Genomic DNA, 17,508 nt, shown 5'->3' with positions numbered 1-17,508 from the left:
AAACAGTCTCGATAGCAGCAGAATTGAGCATGTCGCCGTGACACGTCGCGTGGGGTTGAATCGTCTTATATCCTCTCCTCCCTCTCTCATACTTCATACCCAAGGCCTTTCGGATGCATCGAAATGAAACCGCACACACGTACACACGTTAGATTGCACACCCTCTTCCTTTATTCGTACTCACCCGTTGCCTCACACTAATTCGGGGTATACCGCAGCCGCAGTCAGCTGGTCCCCGCTTCCACGCCTCCTTTCTGCCAGCCGTTGCCGCTTCCTCTGCGCGATCCACACACGATTAGCCGCGCGCGCTTTGCCGCTCTCTTCCTCACGCGGCGCTTACGTCCTTCTTCTCTCCTACCATGGGATTCCTTGCAATTTCGGCGTCGGTGTTGGCGGTGTGCGTTGTCTATAGAGAGGAAGAAAAAAGAAAAGAATGCTTTTACTTCACACATCCACTAGTCCACTGATAACATAACACAGTTTGGAGACGAATATTAAATGTAATAAGTGTTAACTTACCTATATCCATCGGCATCCGGCTGCTTTCTCCTTCCTCTTCCACCGCTTCATTCAGAGTGCGTTTCTGAATTCGCCGGTAATATTGACCGGATCTCTTGTATGATTGGAGTGAGGAATCCATGGTTATGTTGTTTAGCTAAAACAAATCAAAATAAATCAACAAACCAATTCTCTATTACGATTATTACATCTTACCTTCCTGCTTGTTCACTTTTCACTATTTTGCGAAGAACTAAATTGAGGAAACCGATAGCATACACGAATGTGAAGAGAGTGGCACTATGGGGTACTTCGAAGAAAGGTGTCATTAATTTCGACACCCTCCGATAATATGTGCGGGAAAAAATAACTGCAGGATATTAATGATCAAGATGATTAATATAGCTAAACAAATCTTTTTTATCAAAAAAACTAATTTATGAAATAAAATTTAAGTACTCAATTAGAGACATTGTCCACGATTGACTAGCATTATCACAGCAAATTATGAAGAAGCTTCCACCCATAGTGCAACTCTCCGCGGCTGAATTCAATTTCTGGAGCAACAATTTTTTTCATGGGAGCGTTCAGGTGTGGGGTAAGCCGGAGGTGTGTGAATGTGTGGTGTGATCGGTCGAGGGTTTGCACACCGTCGCACGTTCAAAAGTGACGAAGTCCGAGGTGAGCGAGACCGAAGAAAAGCAGGCATATGCCAGAATGCGATGTCAATAGCTTGCAACCAAAGACATCGCCCGCGACAATCGAGTTCGTGGAGGCAGTGTCTTCCTCAGGGTTGGAGGAAGGCTTGAAACGGGGGAAAATCGTGCAACTTTCGCGTTTTGTCGCAAACTTTGCTCGTTGGGTAGCACAACACATGTTTCACAACATATGTTGCGCAACATATGTTGCACAACATTTCACATGCAACATATGTTGCGCAACATATGTTGCGTGACATATGTTGCGCAACATCTGGCATGCAACATCTTACATGCAACAACTTGGGATTGCAACTACCGGGAAGCGCGTGATTTGTGCTTGCTCGGCTGGTACCAGGTGTTACCTCTTGAAAAACATGCTCTCCTGGTATCAGAAATCTGAAACCAGCTGGTTTGTATGGAAAGTTAGTATTACCAGGTGCTACCTCTTCTGTGGATGCTCTCCTAGTACTATACATTCGAAAACTGGTAGTTTTCGAAGAAATTTTTCACGACCAACGGGAAAGTTAGTGTTTAAACATTGCATACCTTTCGGCGGTTTTCGAGCGAAATTTCTGTACCAGTTGCTACCTCTTCCGTGGATGCTTTCCTTGTATCGGGAATCTGAAAACAGTTGGTTTTGTATGGATTTTCGTACCAGCCGACGGAAAGTTTGAGCGGGATGAAGGATGCTTTCCGTTTCATCCATCTTCCTTACACTAGCGATCGCTCTCACGGGTTTGATAGTATGCAATGCAATAGTGATGGGCAAATTTATGCCACACTGCAGGTGTCACTTCTTGAAAAACATGCTTTCCTGGTTTCGCAAATCTGAAAACAATTGTGTTGTTCATCGCCTAAACCATCAACATGAGCAAAACAGGTTTCTAAGAAATTTCTCTGATTGTTACCGAAGAAGTAAACCGATTGAAAACTGTATCTTGGGCGAAAAATCGTAGAAAGCGTTGTAGAAGGCGAATAATCGTAGGCGAAATCGTAGAAGGCGACTAATCAGGAATCGTAAATGTACGCAAATCGTAGAAAATGTGATCCAAGTAGTGGCGTTATGGTTCTCCTTAGCGCATACAAACGTTTATATAGAGACTAGCTTACTAGGCCCGTTTACTGGGCTACGCAACAGAACTCCGAGGTGTACGCAAGGGAGCTTTGTTTCCGAGACTTTGCTGGTGTTGTTAAATCATGTTTGAAGTACACCTCCCTAACACCGATAATGCCGTAGCAAAATTATAGGCCCCCTTTAAAAATTCCGCCCTGGGCCTCCAAGGGGATTGATTCTCCACTGTATACTATACTTATATAGTTCCAGTACTCACTTACGCCTTTGAGATGTGAACCATGTCCAAACCTTACGAAAGCCGCGTTTCTAAAGAAAGATGCTCGGCTGAGCTGTACGGCGAACTTACTATTAAACAGCGGAATAGACTCGCCAGGCACCGATGGGCTGGTCACGTCATGAGGATGACGTCGGACGATCCAACCCGTAAAGTCTTTTCAGATCATCCATATGGAGAGAGGAGGCGCGGTAGACCCAAATTGTGATGGAGGAATGGCGTTGATGAGTCCGTCAGTAATGAATGTAATGTAATGAATTGGCCCACGAAAGCGCTCGACCGTGAGAGGTTTAGAAGACTCCTGCGGCAGGTCAAGGCCGGGAAGCGTTTATAGTGCCAGATAAGTAAGTAAAAATAGTATACTACCAGAAGTTGTACGTATGGGACAATTCGTATTAAAATTACTTAGAACTATTTAAAACCAGCAGATGTAGAAACAAATCGTTATCAAGAAAGTACTTCCTCAAGTCACTTGAACTCGTCGATAGTTTTTCAATAAGGACGGCTTGACCGTATTGCTTCACGAATTCCTTCTAAGTTCATACAAATGTTACGATACCGGTGTTTTTAACTCGTGTCTAAAACCAAATCGCCCTGAACCGGTGCGAGCTAAAAATCGATCGAAACACGGAGCAAAACCGTACAAAAGCCGCGAATAAATCTGCGCAGCTTGTTTTTATTTCACGCAAAACGTATCGTATTAAAATTAGAGAGCTCGTAATTCGTGCCCGGAAAGGCAAAAGGCAGTAATGCTTTTCTTACGCCTAATGAGCTCTAGCACGAAACCTCTGTTCTACGGTGTTCCACGCAGCAGTCCCAGCGGCTGCCATGCATGCAAAAAGCTTTGCGTCCTTCGGTGAAGGAAAAATTGTTTTCAAAACCATCCATCACCGGAACCCTCCCGTGGGTGATGGTGTGTGTCCCGCGAGTGGAATGCAGAAGTGGGGTGGAGTCGGGAGTGATGGGAAACGTACCTTAGTAGCCGGAGGGTAAGGTTGCTTTTTCAGCACTCGATATTTTTACCGATCGTGTGGCTCGTCAGCAACATTGACAACATAATTAGAAATGTTGCTTTACGAAGGTGGAACAGGCCGGAGAACAATAAGTACACTCGTCTCGTCTGTGCCCTGGCCGTGGATTTGAACAACAAGTGACGGTGTTGCACAGGTTGCCTGCACAATTCGGCAACAGTTTGGCCTTGCTTGTGAGGTTCCAGTTTTGATGGTTCAATGACAGGCAATGTTGTAACGTAATGGTAACATCATACATCAGAAGAAAGTGAAGAGTGAAAGCATACACAGCAACAGCGGTGTGTTTTTGGTGGTTTCGGAAAGAATATCTAACAAGTAACGCCTTCTGCACGTGACAATTTAATACTGCTTTGTGTGTATGGTAAATAAAGTTTTTATAATATATCTGGAAAAGGTACGGTGGTAAACTTCAAATAGTATTTTTTTATTGTGTAATATAACACATGAAAGTTATAAAAGGCTTCTTTCCAGCATTTAAGCAAACAAATTGGAAAATGTGATGAATGGGATCGTATTGCGAAATCTGACTTTTTTGACCCAACAATATCGAGCATTCAGTCATGAATAAATAAATTCAATGATAAGGCAAAGCTTTGTTGGGTCTGGTGAACAATTTGCCCTGAGGTATGCAAAAAAGGGGACACAAAACGTTTCTTTATCGGTGAGTGCGCCTGGAGGTATGCAATATATTTTGTTTAATCGCCAGCTACCCAACGAGATCTTGGAAACTTTCCGTGTCATTGACTGACCAGTGACAGTGACATCTGTTTCTGTGCCGTTTTAACTACTAAAAGAAGTTATAAAAAATATGATAGCATACCTCCGGGCGTTACAACACGAATCTTGCGGTGGCGAGGAGATACTGTCAGGATGCAATAATTGTTTAAAAAGTAAAAAAAAACAAGCTTTTTTGTTACCAAAGCACGAAAAGCTTGATAAATGTCGAAAGAAAAACTTCCGTAAAGAACAAATAAACGCCTAAAGTCATGCAATCTGCATGACGCCATTTGCCATTCTGTTTTCCGTTGCAATTTCAAATCTAATTTATTTAGCTCTATCTTAGTGGGCTGAGAGATCGCAAATTAGCTATCATAACACAATAACAACTAATCAACTTGACTGAGACCGACAGAGGCCTCCAACAAGCATGACCGGATATATTCCTGCTGCTCCCCATCCACAATAGCGCTGATCACGTAACTCTTCAGCTAGGATGGAACGGGGAAGCTTTAACCAAAGACTATCCACAAGCACACACATAGTGGAAACAGCTCACAAACAAAAAAACGAAAAATACACGCATTGCCTCCTCCTGCCTTGCTAAGGACCGTGGCCACATACGCCGAAAATCGATCGATAAAGATTATAGTAGTTTTCCCGTACGGCAGCTTAGCCATTTTCCAGTGTGGGCAACTGCTTTTCGCTGTTCTTTTTCGTGCATGTACTTCGGCGGTAAGAAAGCTCGTTTCATTGTAGTATTTCGTCATGGTGAGGAGACCAGCTTTTTTATGGGTCCGTTTGTTTTGGGGATGGTTACTTCTTACTACCGCTTATTTACGTCGTCTAGTGGATACAGATGTCCCACTAGTACGGTTCCAAGACGGACAAACAATTCGGTGTCTCTCTGTGGAAATCGATTGTGAAAGCTATCTATAAACAATAGGAAAAACATGCTCCCACACACACACACTTTTAATCAATCGTCCTTATTGACGTGGGGATACAGGCATTGCCGCACACTATATATTGATCGTTCCGACTTATCATCCCCACCGTTAATCTCTAGCGCAAACTGAACTGATATCGTACTAAAGCACACGATACGGTGATTGTGGGCTGCTCCTTCCATCCCTTCACCGACACAGACAGTCCGACTTTTCCCGTGCGTTGTCTAAACTCGTGCCACCCGTCTACGGCCATAAATGACGGCAAGCTGACGACACGGAAAAAATCACGTACCAATCACGCCCGATTGATGGGATTTTGTTGTTTTCGTTCGTTCACACACTTCGGTTATGCCACTGGCGTTTACCCACTCGCACACACTGTGGCCTAATTGTCGCTCGAACACGTTCGCCCAAGGGTTGTGTGGCAAACGATCAAACACTTCTTGAGGACATATCGACATCCCCTCCCGGCCAAAAAAAAGGTGATGCACAATCAATATAACGGAATGGGATTCCCGTTGGACCGTGAAACACTTCGAGCTAGTTCACCATTTTTTTATCGTTCTTTGTTGCCCATTTTCGGCAGTCACTTCACTCACCGTTTTGTGTTCGATTGCCAGGTGGCAAGGAGGCAGACGGGACGGCTCTCTGGACGTGAAGTGTCCGGTTTTTGTGTAGAGCGCCGCTGGTCGTGAAAGTCGCGTTCTTCACGGATTGCAAAGCCCGCACGGGGCGGATTTTCTTTTGTGTGTGCCCTAATGCACACCAGCACCAGGGTGGAAATTCCGCACGGGTTTCCCGGACGCGGTCACCACGTTACGCGCTATCTCGATACGAACTGATGGGTCACAGTGGGAAATCGGAAGCCTTCGCCCGAACCGAAGCGAGGGACATTATCCTTCGTCCGTTTGTTATGAATTCACACAGTGCAAAACACACTAGACACAGGCGTTCGGGTTCGGGCGTTCGGCTGCGTTTGCGCACATCCGTGCACCGATGGGAAAGGTGGCCTGGAACACCGGATCACCGGAACAGCCTCGGTTTGTCCTGCACGCCTAGTAATTGATCAAATTTTGTGCATGTTGGGGATAAACCGTAGCCTTTCCGCACGACGGACGATTGTAATTAATATTGGTCTTTTTGGTACGTGTCCTGATGCCAACGTGTCCCTTGGGGAATTCAATGTTTTTCACATGGCAGCATGTCCGGTCGAACCTACTGCTCTCGTCTGGGCGCCTAATAGAATGAATAAATTTTTGAAGCACGTTTGTTTTGTGGATGAGAAAGGTGATAAGATAATGGTGTAACCTTCCAGCGAGCTGACACTTATGCGATTCTGTTCGTTTTTGCTGAATGGAGCTGTATGGGTAAAATGGATTCGGGTCTGGTTTAGACAGAAAAGGCGCTGCACAATTTCAATGTGTATTTACTTTCAAAAATTTAGCGCTCAAATGCGTCCAATTCGCGAGGACAAAAAGTATTGATCATTAATTAACAATCAATAGTTATGTTTATGTTTTGATAAAACTTTAAAAAAATACAATTTCGATTAATTAAAATATGACTAAATTGTGCGAATAATGGAATTATAGCTGTATTCTTTTTTCGTGGAAAAAACGGCATTTTTAAACTCGACCTTTCAACACTCCAGATTGAAATCAAATTTGAAGCCAGCTTGAGTGTGTTTATACCTCATGGTTTACTTTGTCTCATCTTTTTCGATGTGGGCGTTATCACCCAATGGAATGACTTCATTATCCTTTAAATAAAGAAAGATTCAATGAGACCATGGCTATATTTTATTTTGTGATAGAGTGAACACTTACATAAAAATAAATTAAACCTAAAATCATTTCAAACCCAAATGACATTTACATTGTCATGGGTCGTCCAGTGCGCTCTTTCAGTGGCAATGTTTACAAACAAACCGGCATTCAAACAGTTGTTCTGGCACACGTGCGACACGGTGTAAAATGTTTAAATTTACTTTTCAAGTAGAACCGGATGAAGAAACGCCATCAGCGGCATTAAAAGGTAGCGTATTGTACGTTCTAGAAAGTGATCGAACTGTACGAAAAAAAACCACCACCGTCGTTACAGATGAGGAAGCCAAGTCATCGGCTGAAACAAATGGGAGCAGCAGCACCGTGGAAGAAACCCCAGATGTATATCCGTGTGAGGAGCTTACCTTCGACTGCAGCGACCCTCACAGTGCAATTAGTCCAGACGTAACGAGCACCTTTAGCCCGACAGCTGATTGCTCGATAGAATATCTCAATCATCTTGCCCTGCTGGATGAAACGTTTACCGACGATATAGTGACGGCAGAATCGGACCATTCTGATCTGATTCCGAACCGGTACGAAGGTGGCTTGAAGGTGTGGGAATGCACGTACGATTTGGGCCAATTCTTAGCGGCATCCGACGAACGGACTGTTGAACTTCACGGGAAGAAAGTGTTGGATCTTGGGTGCGGTGCGGGCATCCTTGGTATTGAGGCACTGCTGCTCGGATCCAGCTGTGTACACTTCCAAGATTATGTGCGTCACTTTGAGGGCTACTTGAATGGCTGTTTGAAGCTCATGAATAATGGGACGTTCTTATCGCCCACAGAACAAAGATGTACTGACGAAGCTAACGATGGTAAACTACGATCTAAACTGCCGCTCGAATGAGACGGACGAAACAACCAAACAAAGTCCCACCGTGAATGTCAAGTTCTATTCGGGTGATTGGGGATGCTTTACGGACAAGTACCAACAGACGTACGATCTCATACTTACCTCGGAGACGATCTACTCCACGCAGAACTACGCCAAACTGTTGACACTGTTCGATCGGAAGCTGGAACCGGACGGTGTGGTGTATCCTTTTTGAATGTTTTCTTCTTTTCTCGCTCCATTTCTTTCCATTTGACACAATTTGTTCTTAACAATTGCACTGCTTTAGCTATTTAGCGGCAAAAACGTACTACTTCGGCGTTGGTGGTGGCGTGCGGTTGTTCGAGCAGGCCGTCGATAAGGATGATCGATTTCGGCACGAGGTCGTATGGAAGTGTGATACGGGCGTGAAGCGAGAGATTCTTCGAATCACCCGAAAACAACAGTAGTCAACAGGGTAGTATTTCTGTTTTTGAAAGATATATTTAAAATATATACTCTACTAAAGTCGTAAATGTAAGTGTATTTTGTTTTGTTTTTTGTGTGTTTAGAAGTATCGTTTTCCTATCTCGCGATTTTTTTTCACATTCCTTCACGGTTTTCCTGTTTTCCCCCTTCTGCTCTGGCCCATTTCTGCTTTTCCTTTGCCTCATTTATTCCCCCCTAAAAAATCGTAAAAGTAGAATCTTAACAGATTTATTAGCTCTCTTGGTAAGTTGTGTTTTTCTTTATCCTTCTCTTCGCTCTAATGTTTGTTGTAAATTCCATCGTCTTGCCGACGGTTATGCCTTATCGTTTTGGGATTTTCTATGCATTTATACTCTTTAAAACAAACAGTTTGGAGTAGGCGGTCGCCTAGGGCCTCGCCGTGTTGAGGGCCCCAAAAACCCTGTAATAATAGCCAACGTATTAGAATCTCTTCTATCCCGCGCAATGATAACACGTGAGAGCGGTTCAGAAATATGCATACTTTTTTTTTTTTTTTGAAGCGGAATTTATTTTTTATTATAATAACAATTCCTCGCCTGACTACTGCAAGTAATATCCCTGCGAGGGTTTTTTTCCTTACAGTAGTAATTTGCCCGTTGGCAATACAGCGTTATTAATGGGTTAACCCATGCTAGCTCTTTGGTAACATTTTGTTTTCGTTTTTCGCATTATCTGCTACTACAGTGACTTTTATTTCCTTAATATTTCAGGCTCTATGTTTTCTGTCTTGAATTTTTTTTTTTTTGCTCTTTAGCGACCTGCTAACTCAGCCTCGCTGGCCGCTGCCAGTTCAGCAGGAGTTAGCCTTTAGAAATATGCATACTGGAGGGGAATTGATGTCAGCTCCTGTTTTGGATGCTCTCTTGGTGTAGGAAATCTGAAAACAGCCCGTTTTGTATGGAATTTCGCATCAGCCGATGGTACGCAGCTGATTATCTCAGTTGCCCACACACACGCAACACATAGCCACACGAGGCGATCATACCGAAGAGCAAACAGTTCCCCTCGCCTGAGTAAAATGTGGATACAGATCACACACGCTACACATAGCCACACACGGCGATCGTATCGCTCGAATGGTGAGAGCGAGATCGGCTGCCGAGGCTAAATGCGAGCACCGCGTGATAAGACTCCCACGTGATAAGCCAGGTATGCGAATGAGGGAGGGGATCCTTCATCTTGAAGAGAGCGATGGTGTGCGTTGCAGGGTTCGCGTCGTATGTATTGACAAGTCCAGCTCGGTATTGCTTTGTTCGGGAAAAGCTATATGCGTTGACAGATTCCGTAGTGCTAACGAATGACCGTCAAATGTTGTTTCTGGCAATGATAACTTGCCAATGACTTATATTAAATTATATTATATGAGATATATGAGACAATTATATGAGATAACAAAACGAACCAAACAACATCACGCTGAACATGTAAATATAGCCCCCAAAAACCCTATAATAATAGCCAACGTGTGCGAAACTCTCCCATCGCGGGCAATGTTAACACGCGTGAGCGGTTCAGCAATATGCATACTGGAGGGGAATTGATGTCAGCTCCTGTTTTGGATGCTCTCTTGGTGTAGGAAATCTGAAAACGGCCCGTTTTGTATGGAATTTCGCATCAGCCGACGGTACGCAGCTGATTATCTCAGTTGCCCACACACACGCAACACATAGCCACACGAGGCGATCATACCGAAGAGCAAACAGTTCCCCTCGCCTGAGTAAAATGTGGATACAGATCACACACGCTACACATAGCCACACACGGCGATCGTATCGCTCGAATGGTGAGAGCGAGATCGGCTGTCGATGCTAAATGCGAGCACCGCGTGATAAGACTCCCACGTGATAAGCCAGGTATGCGAATAAGGGAGGGGATTCTTCATCTTGAAGAGAGCGATGGTGTGCGTTGCAGGGTTCGCGTCGAATGTATTGACAAGTCCAGCTCGGTATTGCTTTGTTCGGGAAAAGCTATATGCGTTGACATGTTCCGTAGTGCTATCGAATGACCGTCAAATGTTGTTGCTGGCAACGATAACTTGCCAATGACTTATATTAAATTATATTATATGAGATATATGAGACAATTATATGAGATAACAAAACGAACCAAACAACATCACGCTGAACATGTAAATATAGCCCCCAAAAACCCTGTAATAATAGCCAACGTGTGCGAAACTCTCCCATCGCGGGCAATGTTAACACGCGTGAGCGGTTCAGCTATATGCATACTGGAGGGGAATTGATGTCAGCTCCTGTTTTGGATGCTCTCTTGGTGTAGGAAATCTGAAAACAGCCCGTTTTGTATGGAATTTCGCATCAGCCAACGGTACGCAGCTGATTATCTCAGTTGCCCACACACACGCTACACATAGCCACACACGGCGATCGTATCGCTCGAATGGTGAGAGCGAGATCGGCTGCCGATGCTAAATGCGAGCACCGCGTGATAAGACTCCCACGTGATAAGCCAGGTATGCGAATGAGGGAGGGGATCCTTCATCTCGAAGAGAGCGATGGTGTGCGTTGCAGGGTTCGCGTCGAATGTATTGACAAGTCCAGCTCGGTATTGCTTTGTTCGGGAAAAGCTATATGCGTTGACATGTTCCGTAGTGCTATCGAATGACCGTCAAATGTTGTTGCTGGCAACGATAACTTGCCAATGACTTATATTAAATTATATTATATGAGATATATGAGACAATTATATGAGATAACAAAACGAACCAAACAACATCACGCTGAACATGTAAATATAGCCCCCAAAAACCCTGTAATAATAGCCAACGTGTGCGAAACTCTCCCATCGCGGGCAATGTTAACACGCGTGAGCGGTTCAGCTATATGCATACTGGAGGGGAATTGATGTCAGCTCCTGTTTTGGATGCTCTCTTGGTGTAGGAAATCTGAAAACAGCCCGTTTTGTATGGAATTTCGCATCAGCCGATGGTACGCAGCTGATTATCTCAGTTGCCCACACACACGCAACACATAGCCACACGAGGCGATCATACCGAAGAGCAAACAGTTCCCCTCGCCTGAGTAAAATGTGGATACAGATCACACACGCTACACATAGCCACACACGGCGATCGTATCGCTCGAATGGTGAGAGCGAGATCGGCTGCCAATGCTAAATGCGAGCACCGCGTGATAAGACTCCCACGTGATAAGCCAGGTATGCGAATAAGGGAGGGGATTCTTCATCTTGAAGAGAGCGATGGTGTGCGTTGCAGGGTTCGCGTCGAATGTATTGACAAGTCCAGCTCGGTATTGCTTTGTTCGGGAAAAGCTATATGCGTTGACATGTTCCGTAGTGCTATCGAATGACCGTCAAATGTTGTTGCTGGCAACGATAACTTGCCAATGACTTATATTAAATTATATTATATGAGATATATGAGACAATTATATGAGATAACAAAACGAACCAAACAACATCACGCTGAACATGTAAATATAGCCCCCAAAAACCCTGTAATAATAGCCAACGTGTGCGAAACTCTCCCATCGCGGGCAATGTTAACACGCGTGAGCGGTTCAGCTATATGCATACTGGAGGGGAATTGATGTCAGCTCCTGTTTTGGATGCTCTCTTGGTGTAGGAAATCTGAAAACGGCCCGTTTTGTATGGAATTTCGCATCAGCCGACGGTACGCAGCTGATTATCTCAGTTGCCCACACACACGCAACACATAGCCACACGAGGCGATCATACCGAAGAGCAAACAGTTCCCCTCGCCTGAGTAAAATGTGGATACAGATCACACACGCTACACATAGCCACACACGGCGATCGTATCGCTCGAATGGTGAGAGCGAGATCGGCTGCCGAGGCTAAATGCGAGCACCGCGTGATAAGACTCCCACGTGATAAGCTAGGTATGCGAATGAGGGAGGGGATCCTTCATCTTGAAGAGAGCGATGGTGTGCGTTGCAGGGTTCGCGTCGTATGTATTGACAAGTCCAGCTCGGTATTGCTTTGTTCGGGAAAAGCTATATGCGTTGACAGATTCCGTAGTGCTAACGAATGACCGTCAAATGTTGTTTCTGGCAATGATAACTTGCCAATGACTTATATTAAATTATATTATATGAGATATATGAGACAATTATATGAGATAACAAAACGAACCAAACAACATCACGCTGAACATGTAAATATAGCCCCCAAAAACCCTATAATAATAGCCAACGTGTGCGAAACTCTCCCATCGCGGGCAATGTTAACACGCGTGAGCGGTTCAGCAATATGCATACTGGAGGGGAATTGATGTCAGCTCCTGTTTTGGATGCTCTCTTGGTGTAGGAAATCTGAAAACGGCCCGTTTTGTATGGAATTTCGCATCAGCCGACGGTACGCAGCTGATTATCTCAGTTGCCCACACACACGCAACACATAGCCACACGAGGCGATCATACCGAAGAGCAAACAGTTCCCCTCGCCTGAGTAAAATGTGGATACAGATCACACACGCTACACATAGCCACACACGGCGATCGTATCGCTCGAATGGTGAGAGCGAGATCGGCTGTCGATGCTAAATGCGAGCACCGCGTGATAAGACTCCCACGTGATAAGCCAGGTATGCGAATAAGGGAGGGGATTCTTCATCTTGAAGAGAGCGATGGTGTGCGTTGCAGGGTTCGCGTCGAATGTATTGACAAGTCCAGCTCGGTATTGCTTTGTTCGGGAAAAGCTATATGCGTTGACATGTTCCGTAGTGCTATCGAATGACCGTCAAATGTTGTTGCTGGCAACGATAACTTGCCAATGACTTATATTAAATTATATTATATGAGATATATGAGACAATTATATGAGATAACAAAACGAACCAAACAACATCACGCTGAACATGTAAATATAGCCCCCAAAAACCCTGTAATAATAGCCAACGTGTGCGAAACTCTCCCATCGCGGGCAATGTTAACACGCGTGAGCGGTTCAGCAATATGCATACTGGAGGGGAATTGATGTCAGCTCCTGTTTTGGATGCTCTCTTGGTGTAGGAAATCTGAAAACAGCCCGTTTTGTATGGAATTTCGCATCAGCCGATGGTACGCAGCTGATTATCTCAGTTGCCCACACACACGCAACACATAGCCACACGAGGCGATCATACCGAAGAGCAAACAGTTCCCCTCGCCTGAGTAAAATGTGGATACAGATCACACACGCTACACATAGCCACACACGGCGATCGTATCGCTCGAATGGTGAGAGCGAGATCGGCTGCCGAGGCTAAATGCGAGCACCGCGTGATAAGACTCCCACGTGATAAGCCAGGTATGCGAATGAGGGAGGGGATCCTTCATCTTGAAGAGAGCGATGGTGTGCGTTGCAGGGTTCGCGTCGTATGTATTGACAAGTCCAGCTCGGTATTGCTTTGTTCGGGAAAAGCTATATGCGTTGACAGATTCCGTAGTGCTAACGAATGACCGTCAAATGTTGTTTCTGGCAATGATAACTTGCCAATGACTTATATTAAATTATATTATATGAGATATATGAGACAATTATATGAGATAACAAAACGAACCAAACAACATCACGCTGAACATGTAAATATAGCCCCCAAAAACCCTATAATAATAGCCAACGTGTGCGAAACTCTCCCATCGCGGGCAATGTTAACACGCGTGAGCGGTTCAGCAATATGCATACTGGAGGGGAATTGATGTCAGCTCCTGTTTTGGATGCTCTCTTGGTGTAGGAAATCTGAAAACGGCCCGTTTTGTATGGAATTTCGCATCAGCCGACGGTACGCAGCTGATTATCTCAGTTGCCCACACACACGCAACACATAGCCACACGAGGCGATCATACCGAAGAGCAAACAGTTCCCCTCGCCTGAGTAAAATGTGGATACAGATCACACACGCTACACATAGCCACACACGGCGATCGTATCGCTCGAATGGTGAGAGCGAGATCGGCTGTCGATGCTAAATGCGAGCACCGCGTGATAAGACTCCCACGTGATAAGCCAGGTATGCGAATGAGGGAGGGGATCCTTCATCTTGAAGAGAGCGATGGTGTGCGTTGCAGGGTTCGCGTCGTATGTATTGACAAGTCCAGCTCGGTATTGCTTTGTTCGGGAAAAGCTATATGCGTTGACAGATTCCGTAGTGCTATCGAATGACCGTCAAATGTTGTTGCTGGCAACGATAACTTGCCAATGACTTATATTAAATTATATTATATGAGATATATGAGACAATTATATGAGATAACAAAACGAACCAAACAACATCACGCTGAACATGTAAATATAGCCCCCAAAAACCCTGTAATAATAGCCAACGTGTGAGAAACTCTCCCATCACGGGCAATGTTAACACGCGTGAGCGGTTCAGCAATATGCATACTGGAGGGGAATTGATGTCAGCTCCTGTTTTGGATGCTCTCTTGGTGTAGGAAATCTGAAAACAGCCCGTTTTGTATGGAATTTTGCATCAACCGACGACGACGGCAAGTTTTTATTTTTTTCATCGACTGGTGGAGATTTGAACGCATGCGCAAGACACGAAAATAATGTGCGTGGAACGATCGCCATGGTGCGGATAGAGTTCTTCAAACAGAATGTTCAAAAATAACCACGTTTATCAAATAATACACCCCCATTATACTTACGTATTGTTTTATCAATAAAAATACTTTCGGATGGTGCTTGTTGCGAAACGAAAATCGCGAATTTAAGAGTCGAAAGACAATCATTAATTTGCATTGCTGTGAGTATTTTCAGTTGTGTTTCATTTGTTTGTTGGTTCGTTTTTTTATTACACTCTTGCCTTTACAACAAAGCATGTATGGTTTGTATGGAATTTCGTATCAGCCGGCGGAAAGTTTGAGCGAGATGAAGGATCCGCCCGCAATGATGGTCCAAGGACGACAATCCGTACGAAAGATGGTTTGTGGATCGATCGATCGACGCGCGACAGGAACCGACTCTTGCACCGGGACTATCATAGGAAAATTGGACAAATGTGGTTGCAGATCATTTCAAGGGCCTCAATGCCCTCCCCCGCTCCTTCATCATTTTTAAAACTATAGAGGCCCCAACTATAATTCCCGGGCCACCCAGGGGATTGATTCTCCACTGTCCATTTGACACAAATTTGTTCTTAACAATTGCACTGCTTTAGTTATTTAGCGGCAAAAACGTACTACTTCGGCGTTGGTGGTGGCGTGCGGATGTTCGAGCAGGCCGTCGAGAAGGATGATCGATTTCGGCACGAGGTCGTATGGAAGTGTGATATGGGCGTAAAGCGTGAGATTCTTCGAATCACCCGAAAACAACAATAGCCAACAGTTTCTGTTTTTGAAAGATATATTTAAAATATATACTCTACTAAAGTCGTAAATGTAAGTGTATTTTGTTTTGTTTTTTGTGTGTTTAGAAGTATCGTTTTCCTAACGCGTGATTTTTTTTCACATTCCTTCACGGTTTCCTGTTTTCCCCCTTCTGCTCTGGCCCATTTCTGCTTTTCCTTTGCCTCATCTATTCACCCCGTAAAAATCGTAAAAGTAGAATCTTAACAAATTTATTAGCTCTCTTGGTAAGTTGTGTTTTTCCTTATCCTTCTCTTCGCTCTAATGTTTGTTGTAAATTCCATCGTCTTGCCGACGGTTATGCCTTATCGTTTTGGGATTTTCTATGCATTTATACTCTTTAAAACAAACAGTTTGCTATTTAAACGTATAATTTCTCTCCTTCTCTCAGTGTCTCTTTTTTTTCTAATAAACTTTGCCTTGCTGTTCTGTTCCGTTACCCTTTGCCATGCCTTTGCTGGTGCAGTTTTGGTTTTTTTGTTTCTAGTGATTGCATTGCGATGCACTTGGGATAGGTTTAGGTTTATTTCCATTTACACATCAATTTTGGGTTAGCCAAAAACAGTTACAGAGTTTCACACTACGTTGTTGCGTTGTATTGTTTGCTTTGCTGTTGCACGCAACACACATCTAGCTATTGATCGTGATTTATCCATTTACTAAGCTGTTCCTCGTGACAAGGAGATTACTATTACCATTTAACACTGATAAGCCGTGTGTGCTGTGTCCTTATATCTCTGCGTGTGATTGTTTTTTTTATAGTAATGCAATCGTTGTGCTTTTCGGTTTTAGCTTCTTTGCATCCCTTGCTAACAGGAGCGTTAACATAAAGCGACAAATACTGATTCAAGCGGGATGAGAGTTATGGGGTGGTAACTGATAACACGCCTTGCTCTTTCAACGATTTTCCGCATTTCAACATACACACAGCGACACACATATATTTGTAACATGCATTGCACAGGACATGGATTGGCAACACCTAGCAGAAGAAGCGCGTTGCTGTGCGCCAGGGCAAGGAGCAAGAGATGAGAGCAAGTGTGAGAGATCGAATCGTCCCTAAATGTTCCGCTGTTGTTGTTTTATTTAAAAGAATCACACATACTGTACTTGTTTCGGTAAAAAAACAAAACACGAACGAAGAATTGAAACGTCGTACGTGCGTAACGTTGTGCAATCCAAGAGCAAGAGCTTCAGTTATGCTTGGTATCTTTTGGGAATGTTGTTAACTTTGGTATCGATTTAACATTACTTTGCCCCTGTTTTTTTTTCTTCTCTAATTCTTCGGACTGTCGGAGGTGAAGGTATTTGTTTTGGGGTTTGATTGGTGGAAATAAAACAAACTAAAAGCTAAAACCTTACATTCTATTCTATTCTGTCCATTGATCGTGTTGATTAGGTTACGTTCATCCGCCCGTCCATGTGACTCCCGTCCATTGCACTTCACATTCGGTACACACACACGCAAGTGAGATAATTTTGTCCTAATGTAACCACTCTCTATCTTTCAAATACAGGTTTCCGTATAGGGTTTTCCCCCATTTGTTCCCCCCTAAAAACACACCTAGACGCGAGTGGATAAATACGTTTTAGAAAGGCAGTTGAGGTTTGATTTGTTTTACGTTTCCGTTCATACTAACATCCATTGAAAATACTATAATTCGTACCTGGTTTTGTTCGCGCTCTTGTGGTTGGTTGCATTACCCGACTACAAAGAAGGTGCGAGTACGAGCAAAAAGTTTGTAAAGTCGAAAAATTCTTTTATCTCCCCGTAAAAC

General features: G+C 44.1%; 1 protein-coding gene across 1 annotated transcript; it reads left to right on the top strand.

Annotated features, from left to right (window-relative positions):
* The first annotated feature begins 7,147 nt into the window (after positions 1-7,147).
* On the top strand, positions 7,148-8,355 carry LOC128302667 (histidine protein methyltransferase 1 homolog). Its single transcript, XM_053039532.1, has 4 exons — positions 7,148-7,280; positions 7,347-7,786; positions 7,860-8,110; positions 8,196-8,355. The coding sequence occupies exons 1-4, from the start codon at positions 7,220-7,222 to the stop codon at positions 8,353-8,355; spliced, it is 912 nt and encodes a 303-aa protein (XP_052895492.1). The 5' UTR covers positions 7,148-7,219.
* The last annotated feature ends 9,153 nt before the right edge of the window (positions 8,356-17,508 follow it).

Source organism: Anopheles moucheti, chromosome 3 (assembly GCF_943734755.1).
Source record: "Anopheles moucheti chromosome 3, idAnoMoucSN_F20_07, whole genome shotgun sequence".
NCBI lineage: Eukaryota > Metazoa > Arthropoda > Insecta > Diptera > Culicidae > Anopheles > Anopheles moucheti.
This window is presented reverse-complemented; position numbering and strand designations above follow the sequence as displayed.

Coding starts and splice junctions, on each gene's coding strand:
- LOC128302667 (XM_053039532.1), top strand. CDS start 7,220: ATGTTTAAATTTACTTTTCAAGTAGAACCGGATGAAGAAACGCCATCA. Junction 7,281..7,346: donor GCCATCAGCGGCATTAAAAG/GTAGCGTATTGT, acceptor CCGTCGTTACAG/ATGAGGAAGCCAAGTCATCG. Junction 8,111..8,195: donor CTGGAACCGGACGGTGTGGT/GTATCCTTTTTG, acceptor GCACTGCTTTAG/CTATTTAGCGGCAAAAACGT.